Raw genomic sequence first — 14,987 nt, 5'->3', positions numbered from 1 at the left:
TATTCGTGTAGGAAAATACCATTATCAAAGTATCAAGGTATCTTGAAATTATCACATTGGAGGCAGTTTTCATTAAGTTTGTGTGTTATGAATTATGAATTCTAACAGCTGAGATCTTTGAGAACGAATACACAGACTTTTATCAGAAACTGATTAGAAATTTGCTCGGCGTAAAAACTGTTGATTGTGATTAGAAGCTACCAAAAGATCTCTCGAAATGTTGTTTCGTCATTTCATTCATCTTGTTTTACATAATTCATATAACCACACGACGGGACGACTACCTTTGAAGTGTTGCCCACACGCTGTAAGCAGCAGCTAGCAGGACTCGAACCAGCTTGCCACTCACACATTTATCCCACTGCTGAGAGCGGCCGAGGCTGAAAAACTTACTTTGTTTATTTGCACGGTTCGTTCTTTACAGACTCTCGGTCGAGCTGTATCGTAAATACACGAACGTTCTAGAGCTATACTATCAGTGATACAATCAGTCGAGGTAGAACGTATTAAATCAGGAGTCTGAGGTCGTGTTTTCCTCGATACGACGAACTGTACTTTATCAGGACTACTCTAAAATCATAACAAAATCGACACCGATTACGATTTAGAAGTTGAATATTCAGACAGAGCAACAAAACAAAGCTGAGACTTCAGGCATTAAGTGGCTAAAAACAGCTACAATTTGGGTGGTGGTAAAGATGTTCAAATTTAAATTTTTTGAATCTTTCGTCTCCATTCTGATCCCCCTCCCAGCTTCAAACACGCTTAAGCTTCTTTTAAAGACCCATTCCACGCATTGAATAGTCACTCTGGTAGTTAATTGTTGTAAATTATGACGCATAGTTTCTTTTCTAAAAATCACAAAATGCCAACCACATTACAGTGTATTTTTGCCCAGGGGCGGTGTTTTACCTGGATGATTTGTGCGGCTAATTCCTGAGTTCCGTACGTAACGTCCTGTCCATTTATTTCGAGAATTCGATCATCTTTTATCAGTCGGCCGTCACTCGACGCTAGGCCACCCGGTATCTGAAATTTCATGAATCAATTAATATCTCATTTAATTCAAAACGTCGCATCGAAAAGGAAGAACGGAATTAAAGTACTCACTAAACTCAGTATGTAAACACCGGGACCATTTCTATAAACAATTAGAAAACAGAATGAAATATCTGAACACGTTCCATTTCAATTGTTACAAGTACAACAGTCTAACAGGCTTTATTCAGATCAGTTGAGACCACATTTTCATCTTATCCTCATATCATCAAAGGTCCGCCTACACATAAATGTACCCGGTATGTAGTATATGAAGTTTAAACCGGATTTCTCACAAACTGGATGAATGTTATTGGTCTCAAATGATCGGAATCGAGTGGGTTCTAACATTTATCAGTATTTCCTTACTTCTTGCCGACTAATTTGATACCTAGTTGTCGACCGGGAACCTTCGTCAATCCTATACGAAGTATTTCTACAAATAAGAAAGATAGATGCAGTTGAAATAATCCAAAAACTCCCCGGCAAGCCAGCTACTCATCAGGTCCAGTCTACTCAGCCTGCTCAGCAGGCCCAGTCGTACTATAGCTCACCTTCTTTCTCTATTGGATGATTTTCTTCCGCCTTTTCCCTGTAAACTGTCAGGCGACAAATCGGGTACATCTGTGATAGTGACCGCTTGGCGTCTTCGTGCGACGCCTGAGTCAAATCCACTCCATTCACCTAGAAATATGAAACATTTTAAATGATTTCAGGAACATTAATTGAGATATGTAAATCAATACTCATACATTAATCAGTAATCAAGGGGGTCACACCCTCGGTTACGCCATTCATATTTCTGTACATATCAAGCATTTCTCAGGACAAACAGAAACAAATACTGAAAATCAGTAACATTTGGGGCAGTTCTCATTTGCTCAAGTGAATCAAGCTAAACTGAACATACAGTAACTATACTATACTAAATGATTACTAATTTTACCATATAATTAACTAAAAACCAACACATGACATCTCTAAAATGCACTGTTATTATAATAGTGCTTGACACTCACAAATAATAACAAATACTGAAAATACTTGAGGAACCGTTTAAAGAAGGGTCAGGATATAATTACCTCTAATAGTTGGTCACCTGGTCGCAAACGGCCGTCTTTAGCAGCCACACCTTCTGGAAAAATCTCCTGAATCAGAACGCACATCTGAATTGAGAAATACACAACTACCTGAACCCGGGTGAACGTCTCCGGTTTGAAACGTGGGATACATGAGTTAAATTCATCCACGAAATTGCATCCGTCATTGGGAAAAACTTTTTAAATATTTCACGATGACTCACTAAAGGGGTATCGACTCCGCCGACAATCGCCATTCCGAAGTCATAACAACCGCGTGGTATTTCAATAGTCGTTACTTCGCCCTCCATTACGGGCATTTTTGGAAGAACTAGAAACAGATGCGAATATAAAACATTAGACACAATTGAAGAGATTGAAGCGAACAATTTGTTATTATTATCAGAAGGCTGTTTATAACCATATTTTCACCGTAGTTTTCGACGGACCCTACGCCACGCTATCTAAAACGCTAGTTCAGCAACACTGAATCCTAATTCTGTTTTAACTTTCAGTAATGGGGCTTGTTTACGCTACTGCACAAAGTGAGGATCCACCAGGTTTGCCAGTAGATGTCCGGAGACATCATCAGTTCAATAATTTCTACATTTTCAATTGAAATTGAGTCGATTTTTTTCAATGTAAATCGATCATCAATGAAAACTTTACCAAACATCGATTAATCAATGTTATATATCCTTCTGGCGGCTCATACCATAATAATTGGAGTTTGGGAGCCTAAAATATAGTAGCATCAAGTTTATCAGCCTGATCGCCAAGTGGAATAACTGCATCGATTTACTGAACTAATGTTAAATCGATCTCAAAATAAAGATCAGTACCGAGCACTGTCGTGATATAAACTGCACGGCAATGAGATAAATCTATCAGAACATCGGCTAGTACTAACGCCAGAGCTTTTGATAAAGAGCGATTTCATCGAAGTTTATGCCGGTAAAATCAGTACGAATCAATTATACCGAATTCATATTGACGACGCCTTCATATCGAGGGACAGTGTTAATGTGTAAATGGACGTAGAGTGGGATGATAATTCAATCATCACATCATCACCACTACCAAACATTAGCAAAAATATCGAGATACATTATCACCACCAAACAGCATCAGCGACAAAATCATAGAGAATTTCTAATCCAACTTGTCACATCATTATCATCAATATTCACATTGTTTCGTCCCTAAAACTATTATCGCCGAACAGTTAAACACGTTACCAGTAAAAGCGAAATCTACTGTTCCGGCGAGCTTAATTTCTTTTAAAAAATATACGTTATACGACTGGCACTATATAAGGCGGCTTGAAACTGGTCAGAGAAATGCTTAACTACTCATCAAAACTCAACTAAAAGCTAAGCAGTAGAGAATCCCACACTGATAAAATGAAAGATGAAAAGCTTCCTATAAAGCTGATGTTCTTATTCATTCGACGTTTCGACTATAACCTAACAGTCATCTTCAGAAATGAATAAAACATCAGCTACATAGGAATTTTTACGGACTTCATCTTTCGTTTTATCAGTGTGGGATTCTCTACTTTATCGTTACAACACTGGATAGCGTTTCTTCGAAGCATTTCGTGGTCCCGTCCCGTTCTAAGCCACTCGTGACTGGCACCAGCTCTTCAGAAAAACAACACCACCGGTACATCGAAACTAAAGAGTCTTACTTCCAGCGTAATATCCCATAATCCTCGATGATTTAATTTGCAATCGGTTTAATACGAATGACAGTAATCCTTATCTAGTTAGTTTCACCGGTAAACTGAATCTTGAACCGGTAAACTAAATCTTGAAATCTCTGTGCTTCACTTCTCCGAGGGAATGTCTCAAAACTTAATCACATGCTCCGACGAATTAAACTTAAATCTCCATGTAAATTTAATAGAATAGGAATTGTTCCCTATATATATATATATATATATATATGTGTGTGTGTGTGACTAAGCCTGATGACTCATAATTTGACAATGCCCGCCCTTTCAGGCATATTGGTCCCCAGAATATAAATAAATAAACAGATTATATACAATGGCTATTTCATTCACACTAACCTATAAAATAGGGAATCACTAAAAAAATCTTTATTTTGACAAAACTGATGAAATCATGAGCCCCTCCTGCAGTATATCATCTTCAATGGATTTATATATTTTGTTTATGAGTTACAAACATAATGAAAACAATTCCTATCTATTTTACTGACAATCAGTAAATAACTGATTTCAATTGAATGAATTTAAGAGTTAAACGTTTTTTTGTTAAACTGTCCTCTGAGTCTCCGTCGACTTAAGGTTTACCCAGCTCGGACCCGAACAAGACTACCCGATAACTGGAATTCTACGTAGTTCTGTGATTGCGCATCAACGAATCAGTGATTCAATTGAAAATGACAAGAAATTATTCCGATTCTGAAAGTACAGCGATATCAGTATAGTTGAGCTCTTAACGAGAATAGAAACTACACTCTCAAATAGTAATTGTCAAATAGAAATCAGGTCTGTCTGTAACTCAATGCAGTCAATGCCCTGGAATAGCAGCAGCAGCAGCAGCAGCTGGAATACTCACCATCTCGTGGATTCCTCAATACCTTCAATCTAGTATAATCCCCGTTCTCCTTTTTAGGTTTCGATTTCGACTTCGGCGACAATTTCTTCAAACCCATAATTGCGACTAGTTGCTTTAATTTTCCCAGTTTGAACGGTTTTTTTTCTATCGCCAATCAGAGCACAACGCGACAGAGAGAGAGAGAGAGAAAAGCATGAAGAGCTTGATCGCTAGCTCGGGTATCTTCAACACGTCAACATGTCTGAGATGAGAGAGAGAGAGACAGAGCTAGTGTATCGAACTACGAGGACAGCACCAGCGGCAGCAGCAGTCGCTATTCACGGACGATAGAAATTATTTATTCGTAAAATGCACTCATCTCATCGTTGACTTTTACTCTTGATCGACGAGTGATCTGTGGCAAGCGAGTACGCTACAATCTGAGCGATGAAACTTGTAGCGCGGCCGGTAACAGCAGCAGAGAACGGTAACGGAATTAATTTCGAATCAAAAATACAGAGATTTCCTTTTCGTCGACGAATACTTTTAAATGCGTGAAATTATTCCATATCAATATTGCCTGCATTTTCAGAGATGTTTTGAACCACAATTTCCTAACTACGATCATTACTATCTCACTATCATTACCATCTCACTTTCATAATTCACTATTGCTATCTATCCTACTATATCACTATCTCACACTATCCATATCGCTATATATCCATATCTCAATTTCTCCATATAATCACTATCTCGCTTTATCCATATCACCATCTCAATTTCTCTATATCACTATCTCGCTCTATCCATATCACTATCTCAATTAATCCATATCATTATCTCTATTTCTTCATATAACTCTTTCGCTTTATCCATATCCCTAACTCAAACTCAATTCTTCACTCTCACTTTTGGCAAGGAATTTTCGTTTAAGCCGAGAACTGAATTGGCCCCGATATAATTTTTTCTTTCTAAAACAAATCGAATTTCAAAATCTAAGACAAGCTTTTATCGTTTTTACGTCCTCTGTATGAAGTCAGCATGAACATTGTTTTCCCATCTGCTAAAGCCACGGGAACAGCCTATGACAATGTTTGATGTTGGATCTTACGACAACAATAGCGACCTTATGTAGAGATCCCCCGAATCAAACTTCCACTAAACCCTCATCCCGTTCGACTTACCCCCAAGATTGTTTGGTCCCGTTCGGCTTACCCCGAAGATTGTCTGGTCCTATTAGGCTTACCCCGAGGATTGCCTCATCTCGTTAGGCTTACCCCGAGGATTGCCTCGTCCTGTTCGGCTTACCCTGAGGATTGCCTCGTCCTGTTCGGCTTACCCCGAGGATTGCCTCGTCCTGTTCGGCTTACCCCGAGGATTGCCTCGTCTTGTTCGGCTTACCCCGAGGATTGCCTCATCCCATAAGGCTTTACCCGAGGATTGCCTCATTCCGTAAGGCTTACCCCGAGGATTGCCTCGTCCCAAAAGGCTTACCCCGAGGATTGCCTCATCCCGTAAGGCTTACCCCGAGGATTACCTCGTCCTATCACATCGAACGTTAACACCGAACAACATCAAACTGTGATTACCGGTGACATTTCTCAATCATTCACTGACAAGACAATATATCTAGATACGCACTAATGTCATCAATCAGAGACAGAGAGGTCTAAAAACATGAGGCACCAGTAAGTCGCCTATGTGATACAAATAATATCAACACAAATATAGCAATTGTGCTGCCAGTGAGACAGGAAAACAGGGAACTCACATGCTGTCAGTGTAACATGAATACAGGGAACACGCTGTCAGTATGACAGAAATACAGGGAATGCGCTGTCAGTAAGACATGTATACATGGAATGCGCTTTCAGTGACAGGAATACAGCTGTCAATGTGACAGGAATACTGGGGATGGGCTGTCAGTGTGACAGGAATATGGGTAATGCACTGTCAGTGACCTGTCAGTGTGACAGGAATGCATACAGTATCACAGAACTACAGGGAACATGCTATCAGGATGATGTCAGTTTAGAATATTCATTGATTAATTGGAACGAGATCTCAGAGCGGTAAGAGATGTTGGAGCAGTAGAGATGCACTGGTAGAGCTCCGCTGGTAGAGCTCCGCTGATAGAGCCATGCTCTGATGACCTAGTGACGCGAATAATATAATCGTTTGTAGTTGAGTAGATTGCCTCAGCGGCGAGTCAGTGAGCGATGGTGATGATGATGGTTGACATCGATATAAGATAGAAACTCAACACGGCAGAATACTGATATCACAACGAGAATACTGATATCACAACGACGCTTAGAGACGTAGACCCGACTGATTAGACGTAAACCCACTGTCTCGCGTCAATTCTGTTCAAATTTACCACAGCACAAAATATAGAATTCCAATTCATGTCAATGCATCCGAAGATTGCATCCGATGATGATCTATGAAATTTTATCGCATAAAAATCTATTGTGGGACTATATCATTTACCTGCAGTTGACGCGTAGTAAAAAATCGGCAAATATCAGATGTGTTCGTAAATAGTAATTTCGTTGTAGTATTTATGAATAGTATCGACAGAGCGCAACAACAATCGTCTACAATAGTTGTTTTTCTTTATACGGAGTAGAAATAAAAACGTACATTAATAATCACCATGATCTGTACATGTGTTTGTATACCCATCAGCCAGCTGTCACCTCCATCATATACAGTAATACAGCGCATGCATAAAACACGCTTTATCCGGAAAAAACTATCTTCGATAGATAAATACGTACACGAAGTCAAACTACAGTCGATCCTAATCGCTGTTATTGATGAAATGATATTGACTGGCCCCGCCCAGCCCAGCCCAGCCCAGCCCAACACAGCAGCCCAGCCCAGCTCTGCTTCATACGGTGTGGTGTAATATTAACCCTTTCAGCGCTGACAGGATTGAGTGATTCAAATATTACTATATTCCAACCTTCACAGCCCAATATCTATCAGAGCAATAGCTAAACTTTTTCAGAAAAGTTTGTAGGTTATTTTAAATTAACATACCAGGGTTTGTATGCAAAATTTGATCGCGCTAATTGCGCTCGCGTTTAAGCGTTTCGATGTTTCTATCGTGTCCAGTGAAACCATGTTTCATGTATCCTGTTTCGGAGCGGTGCGCACAGTTACGAAATCCACCGATACCATGTTTCTGTTTCAATCGTGTTTCGGATCTCGCTTTGCGCACGCACGCTGGGTCTCGAGCAATGTTACAAACTAGATTCATATTTAATCAGTTCTCGTGCGACGCATGAGAGAATTGAAAATTTAATGAAGAGATAAATTGAAAAACGCGATACTCCGATTGAAAATTAATTGCCGCCGTTGAATATCGGAAAAACATGCAGTAATCGAGTAAACGCTACGCTAACGATAATATACAATTAACAATCGCTATGGCGATGACGCTTAGTAAATATCTCCTCCAGTCGCCATAGCAACGCGTATTTGAGTCGGGAGGTTTTTTGTATGCGGTCGTCTGCTCGCGTTATGTTTCCGTTCAAACTCGACTCGGAACGAACCGGAGTAAATAATGTAATCAACCTGAAGCACTTAATATCATACCTGGCTCAACGAGACGGGAAAGGGAGGGTGGAGGTGGTGGAGGCTGAAACTGAGTTTATTTCCACTAGAAATCCACATGAAACGGTGATAAACATAACGCACACGAGGTATTCATGATAATAACAACAATTCTATCTATTTCAATCCTGCTTTTCTCATCAATTGTTGTGATAAGTTTCATCTGATCCAGTGAAACTGCTAGTAGTTCGTCTGTTCAGTAACAAAACCGAGTTTGTTTACAAAAGGATATCAAGGCCACTTCTTTTTACGTGTAAGCTAAGATTTGGCTTGCCTATTAATATGGCACCCTCCAACAGTCACCTGACCTAGGGTTAGGGTTAGCTACTAGTACTGAGTAGCTATGATATCACTGGTCACCTTACCTAGGGTAAGTGTTGGCTTCTAGTACCGAGTACCAGTGATGTCACTGGTCCCTCGACCTAGGGTTAGGGTCGGCAATGGTAACCAGTGATGTCACCGGTGACCTGAACCGGAGTTGAGAGTTATAGTTGTGTGGCGTGCTATGGTTAGCGCTACTTAACTACTTAATGACTTGAAGGCTGATATTAATCTCAGTATTTAGAATTAACAATTAAAAACCCACAGTCAATATTCAAGCATTCATTATCTGGCAGTTTCGGAGTTTATCTAAGTTTTAATATCATCTGCGGGTTTTACTTGTTAGAGCTATTCAATGTTTACTGCTCTAACACAAATTCATATATGTATTATTATATAATCCCTTGATACCTTAAAGCTGATAATTCTGTGGCCATAGCTCAAACCCCTCATTCATTCAATGGTCAATAAAGACTCCTTAAAATCTTAACCGGTGCAACTTCTATGAATCGAATCAAGCTGAGAATTAAACCTAATCTAATCAAAGCTACATCTTCCGCTAATCTATCTCGTAATAACATAGTTCAAAGGTTTAGCATTCTTGTAGCGGCCGGGGGGGGGGGGGGGGGCCGTAATCAGATATTAATTCCTGTGAGGTGAGGAAATATATCCCTAGACATTCAATAATAGACCACATGGTCGTATTCAATAACCACACAATAAACAACGTATCTTAGAAAACAGACGCCGCGTATGAATCTTTAAAATCTCTTTTGTCAAACTCAACTTTCATTGTTAGTTCAAACATATATAAACGGAACGAATAACTCGCGGGCCGGGTCAAAATCGAAACTCGATTCGGGGCTTGAGAGTGTTGGCGTCATATTCGTGAGATCAACATTTGAATATCGAATAAAAAAACAGTTGGAAATAATTCAGGTTCGCAGGTTTAACTGTTAAATCGATTCAATTTCTTCATTAGTTCAGTTTATCGTAAATCGACAGTGGCTGGTGTTAGTGAAACTGAACCCATGACAAAATCTAATCGATACCGCAAAAAAAAGCGATAATGATGATCACTATCACCTACAAGATATAATTCTTCATCATTCCGAATACGCCTCGATATACAACCCTTGGCCCAGTTTTACAGACTGACGTTACCTTTCAATTGATAACGAATTGAGTTAACCCTTGGGTTAAAGGTAATGCAAGTCTGTAAAACTGGGCTCAGGGTTATAATCTGATTAAACGAAATCAAGATAAGAGCTTGAGAAATATGAGTTAATATTTTATAGAAACGTTATATTCCAATCCGTACCACCAGGGGCTGTTCGTTGGAATCCCCTAGAGATTAGAAGAGTCAATTAATATACAAGGATTGAAGGGGAGATAATAAGGTTGGAATCCCTGCAGAACGAGACTCAAGTGAATGCGTACATATAACTGAGTTAAAGTATACGTTTATCTCGGCATTTTCAAAAATACGTCCGCGACAATTTACTATTGTCACCAGCCGACTTTATTCAGTTAATCTTGAATGAAATCGATCGAAATAGTTTTCAGGAATTCGAAGAAAGGATAGAAATCTTACCTTTTTCACACGGTGAGAGTGATACGAGTAATTCCTATGCTATATAACAGTGAGATGTGAGTATCGCGCTCGCTAGCTCACTCGCTCTCAGTGCGTACACACACAGACACGGACTCACAACGCAGGCATACGACACACGCTCACACGTACACGACGAGCCCCTCAGCTCACAGTAAACAGTTCACGTATTGTGTTTGCCAGATCAATACTATTGAGTTTGAATGATGCCTAGATGAAGAATGATTTTATAGAAGCTGCCGCCGCTGCCTTCTTGTATACGTTTTACTAACGTTAGGTTATAGAGTGAAAACTAGCCGCTGCATACAGATTAGCAGGCGCGCTCATCTAGGGTTAGGGCTCGACGCTTAAGGGCACTTTCGTGAAACAAGGGCTCTTCCTGTATCAAACACAGCAAACATGAGGCCAATACAGAAGTCTGGGGGATCAACCCCAGTGCCCAGTTGCACAGTCGTGAGTTACGTCCAAAAGCGCTTTTGAATCTTAAGACTGGTCTAATGTTGAGATCGGCTATAGAAGTAAGTTGCTCTTAGACCGGTCTTAAGTCTAAGCCGTGACTATGCAACCAGTCCCAGGACATTTTGAAATTTTAGGATTATTTCATAGCACTTCGAGACTAAAAGGTGGAGAAATAGGCCATTAGAAATATATTACTTTACGCAACAGCAGCAGCATCTATAGAATCAAGTAGCTTCAGTAGAGACAGAGAGAGAAGAGCTAAATTTATTGAAAGTAATATCTAATCTTAGGGATGTTTATCGTTATCAGTCTGGGAGCTGGATGAAAGTAATCAAACTTCGGGTCCAAAACATTTGGAGTGTGGGAATGCTAGGGGCTGCATTGCTGATCTCAAAACTATGGTTCTTACGTTATACAGGTGGTGCATATAACAAGGGGCTGAGCTAATGTCCCCAAAAACAGGTTCTGTCTGGAGTGTCGAGTATAGTTTGTGGATACCGATATTACATCACTTTCCAGCATCATTTACCGGTAATGATTTATACAACTAGGAATACCATTTAGGAAATTAATGATATTCCACATTTCGATGACCTAAATAATTCGAAATTGTTGACGAATCCAGATAAAAATCGTTTCGTTTTGAAGCGAGGTTTTATCGAGACCAGTCATTCATATATATTCCATCAATCATTTCATTAATTGCCCCCCCCCTTAATAACACAACAAAAACACGACACTATTTTACGATAAAACGTGAAAAGTACCTAATTATCACGATCATTACAGTTACTATCCATTCACTTGTGAAGCGCATTACGAAATTACATTGTGTATAATTTGAGCTTCATCGGAACCGAGGAATCAAGAGTTAGTGTATTTGACTCACAGGTATATGAGTACTCAACGAGTACTCAGGGCGAACTTCGGTTTTTCGAACTAATAAACGAACGCGCTATAGTTCAGTCGTAGCACATTTGACTGCGTCGGCCATGTTGAAACTAAGTCCGAACTACAGCGACTGCACTCTATCCATTTCCGGACTCTAGTCCCGACTAACTGACATTCGGTTAGTTCGTTTAGTTCGACTGTAGTCGACTAACTCTGATAACCGAAGTTCGCCCAGGATGTTTGATACTTCGATGTTAGGGCAGGCATGGAGTTCATCAAACACATGAGACCCAACAGCTGCCGGTCGTATATTATTGAGTCAAATGAGAGGATGTGCGGCAAATATCTACGAGAATATAACTCCACCGAAGAACGTTTTACAGTTTAATGATAAGCCGCGATCACACAAGCATTTTTGGTCCGGAAGAACTGTTCACACAGGTGCCAAATGGGCCCGAGCCCGTTAGGCCCGACCAAAAACGCCAGGCCAGGCCCCGAGCCCAATTTTAGCATGAGACAAATGATTGCGTTTGAATTGCAACTGTCACCGGAAATGGTCCACTTCGCTTTGTTTGAGTATTGTTCAGTATCGAGTGAATGGTTTGTGAGTGAGTGCGCTCTCTGATTAGTGCCAATTTGGCCCGGGCCAATTCGTTTCCGTGTGATCGCGGCTATAAATTCGCCCCGATGCCTACAGGGCCCTGCCTCATTATTCAATCCATCGTATATATTTCAAACGAATAGATCTATTCTTTCTTCGTACCGCCAGTCGGGATTATTAGGCACTCACCAGTTTTTTCATCTTTGAACGGACATTCCCATAGATGGCTTTGTAAGGCACTGCGTGGTCCTTGGAATGTACAACCTAAATGCGACTTCACGCATTCTATTACAGCACCTCGACACCTGTAAATAAATAATAAACATAAATCATACATCAAATCATCTTGCGCATACCGGTAGATTTAACTTTTAGGATCGAATTTTGAATTTCTAGTAGACGTTCTTCCACTTTCTTTTCAGACTACCGCGCGTAAGATTAGAAAGAGAATTGTCGCGGTTTAAAAGACAGTGTTGCCAGCAGCTAGCCATAATATTTCCGGAAATCAAATTCAAGATCGTCGTTCCCCATTCCGTAATGCATAAAAACGGCTTTTTCAGTCCGCAAGGTGGCGCCACCTACATTGTTTTGTAATGCTTATGAATAGATGATGACAACATAGCAACGTCTTAGAACGGAGCGGTTTTTTGCAGGATTACGGGATTATGCCGACTAAACTATCGCTCATGAATAAAAACAAAAACAACTTCAGTGAAAATCGTTTATTAGACGAAGTAGAATGGCAGAAAATTTCCGCGAATTTTTTTGTTGAAAGTTTCGATTTCCGGATATCTGGAAATTTTCTGGCAACACTGAAATGAGCTGATATCATGTTTACCTATGTTGTAAATGCGCTTCTAAATCGCTACGCGGTAAAACCTCTTCGCAATAATCGACGTTCGGACAGACGACTAATAATTTATCCAACAACCTAAAAAATAAACGAGAGAAAAACAACTGACATTAGAAAACATGCTACGTTAGATGTATATTTTTCAGTTTTGAAAATGATGGCATCAAACCACTCGCTTAGTTTTACTTCAATACAGAGCAGACTATCAGATATCTCATGTCGTAATAGTTTTCAGTGAGTGATTTGATATCAAAATAGCATTTTGATTGGAAATGAACTAGAAATTATTCTAATTTCTACGAGTATTTTGAAACTTCGCAGAAACTACTTTCACATAGAGTAGTTGAAGTCAGGTCTGTCTCAATACTGTTGGCATTTTCGTCAATTGTATTATAGTCACTTGTCTCTGGAAACCAATACGATATTTATTGTTAGTTCTAGATGTTGTGGGTGGAGTGATACTGGATGGAGTCGTGTACCGCGTCTGACTCGGGGACACGGCTACACAGAAACACGACAAAGAAACAAGTGCTGCCATCTGTACACACATTACGGTACTAATCATCACATCCCTCGTCGGTAATTGTATTGTTACCGTAGAGACCAAGTTGAATACGTAAGAAAATAATAAAGATGAAGCTGAAATATGCGCCCTCCGCTCATGCGCCGTGGTTCAGTCGAATAGATCTTATAAATTGAAGCTGTCAGAGTTTGTGATTAATTAATGAATATGACTCACTAGACAATATTATCAGAAACATAGTGCAGCTCCAGTTAAACACTGGGTTCAAATACTCTTTCCAAAAATCAGGTACCGGTGGCACACACCAGATGGCGCATCAATACGCTGGGTCATTTGAAGTAAAAATTAGTTCGTTTTCGATGATATTTGAACTTGATCTTTAGGTTTACAAATCCGAAATCTATCAAATGAGTCTTGAACAGATAAAATATCGACTTTCTCAATGAGTGTATCAGGAACAGATTTCACTGAAAATTAAATTACTAATGAGAAAAACAGATTAGAATTTAATCGAAATGAAGAAGGCAATTGAAGCGCAGTGACCCAGCAACCACTAGCGCAACACCTAACGGCTTATCGCACGCGCCACAGTACCCGGTACCCTATCAAATTTTTATCATCACCGATCCAACATTTGTTGATATTTTTTTCGAACTTTTTCTCCACGAAGTGCGGACACTTACACGTGCATATCGTCTTGTATACCCTTCCAATCTCGTTTACCGACTTTACCGAAATAGCTACGAAAACTCTGGTAACGTCGCACGAAACGAGGCGTCTTCATCGTCGCGGTCGCCGATCGGCCGCCGATCACCGTATTAACAACCTCTTTGTTATTACCGTACGTTATATTTTCCACCATATTTCTAGACGGCCCTCGCCTAACGATAAAAACATATCCTCGTTAATTTATCCCGGCAAAGTCTCGTTCTCCTGCCTTTCAATTAAATTTTTTCGCCCGAAAGCAGAAAAAAAAACATTAGTTTGACATTTACGAAACAACGTCTGACTGTTTGAGAAGGTTAACTTCGTTATAACCGGAATAACAAACGGCGCGCTGTAATTACCGGCCGCAACGCAGCGCGATGTTGGTTTATACTGTTTTTACGCTTAACTGCGATTTGATAAATCTGAGAGAAACTTGTAACATACCACGCCGCGCTATTGCTGCTGCTGCTGCTGTTAACTTAAAACCCAGAGAACACTGCTACATAAACCACTACAGTCAATATATGTATATGTACATATATTCAACTCTCTCGATATATTCGACTCTCAACTCGATATATTCCGATATTTCCTTCCTTTTCTACTTCAACTTAAACAGAACTAGAACCGTCGGCGCACAGATATTCCATTAGGATTTTCACCGACTGCAGCCCCGGCGGTACAATATATACATAGATTTACATAGAG

The 14,987-nt window shown here is 39.9% G+C and overlaps 1 protein-coding gene across 3 annotated transcripts in view; it reads right to left on the bottom strand.

Moving 5' to 3' along the window:
* LOC141912512 (ligand of Numb protein X 2-like) overlaps positions 1-14,987 on the bottom strand; it is a 54,832-nt gene that overhangs the window by 3,986 nt on the left and 35,859 nt on the right. The window contains exons 4-14 of one of the 3 annotated variants that reach the window (XM_074803759.1): positions 13,034-13,126; positions 12,385-12,500; positions 4,702-4,708; positions 4,322-4,338; positions 2,342-2,448; positions 2,121-2,204; positions 1,593-1,722; positions 1,408-1,474; positions 1,111-1,141; positions 913-1,029; positions 394-570 (exon numbers count right to left, since the gene is read on the bottom strand). In XM_074803759.1, coding sequence (XP_074659860.1) covers positions 394-570; positions 913-1,029; positions 1,111-1,141; positions 1,408-1,474; positions 1,593-1,722; positions 2,121-2,204; positions 2,342-2,448; positions 4,322-4,338; positions 4,702-4,708; positions 12,385-12,500; positions 13,034-13,126 — 946 coding nt within the window. Of the gene's footprint in view, positions 1-393; positions 571-912; positions 1,030-1,110; positions 1,142-1,407; positions 1,475-1,592; positions 1,723-2,120; positions 2,205-2,341; positions 2,449-4,321; positions 4,339-4,701; positions 4,709-12,384; positions 12,501-13,033; positions 13,127-14,254; positions 14,762-14,987 lie in introns of those variants that run through there. The other 2 variants (XM_074803760.1, XM_074803758.1) reach the window with 2 other exon arrangements.

The sequence above is a fragment of the Tubulanus polymorphus genome, chromosome 11, assembly GCF_964204645.1.
Source record: "Tubulanus polymorphus chromosome 11, tnTubPoly1.2, whole genome shotgun sequence".
NCBI classification, from domain to species: domain Eukaryota; kingdom Metazoa; phylum Nemertea; class Palaeonemertea; order Tubulaniformes; family Tubulanidae; genus Tubulanus; species Tubulanus polymorphus.
This window is presented reverse-complemented; position numbering and strand designations above follow the sequence as displayed.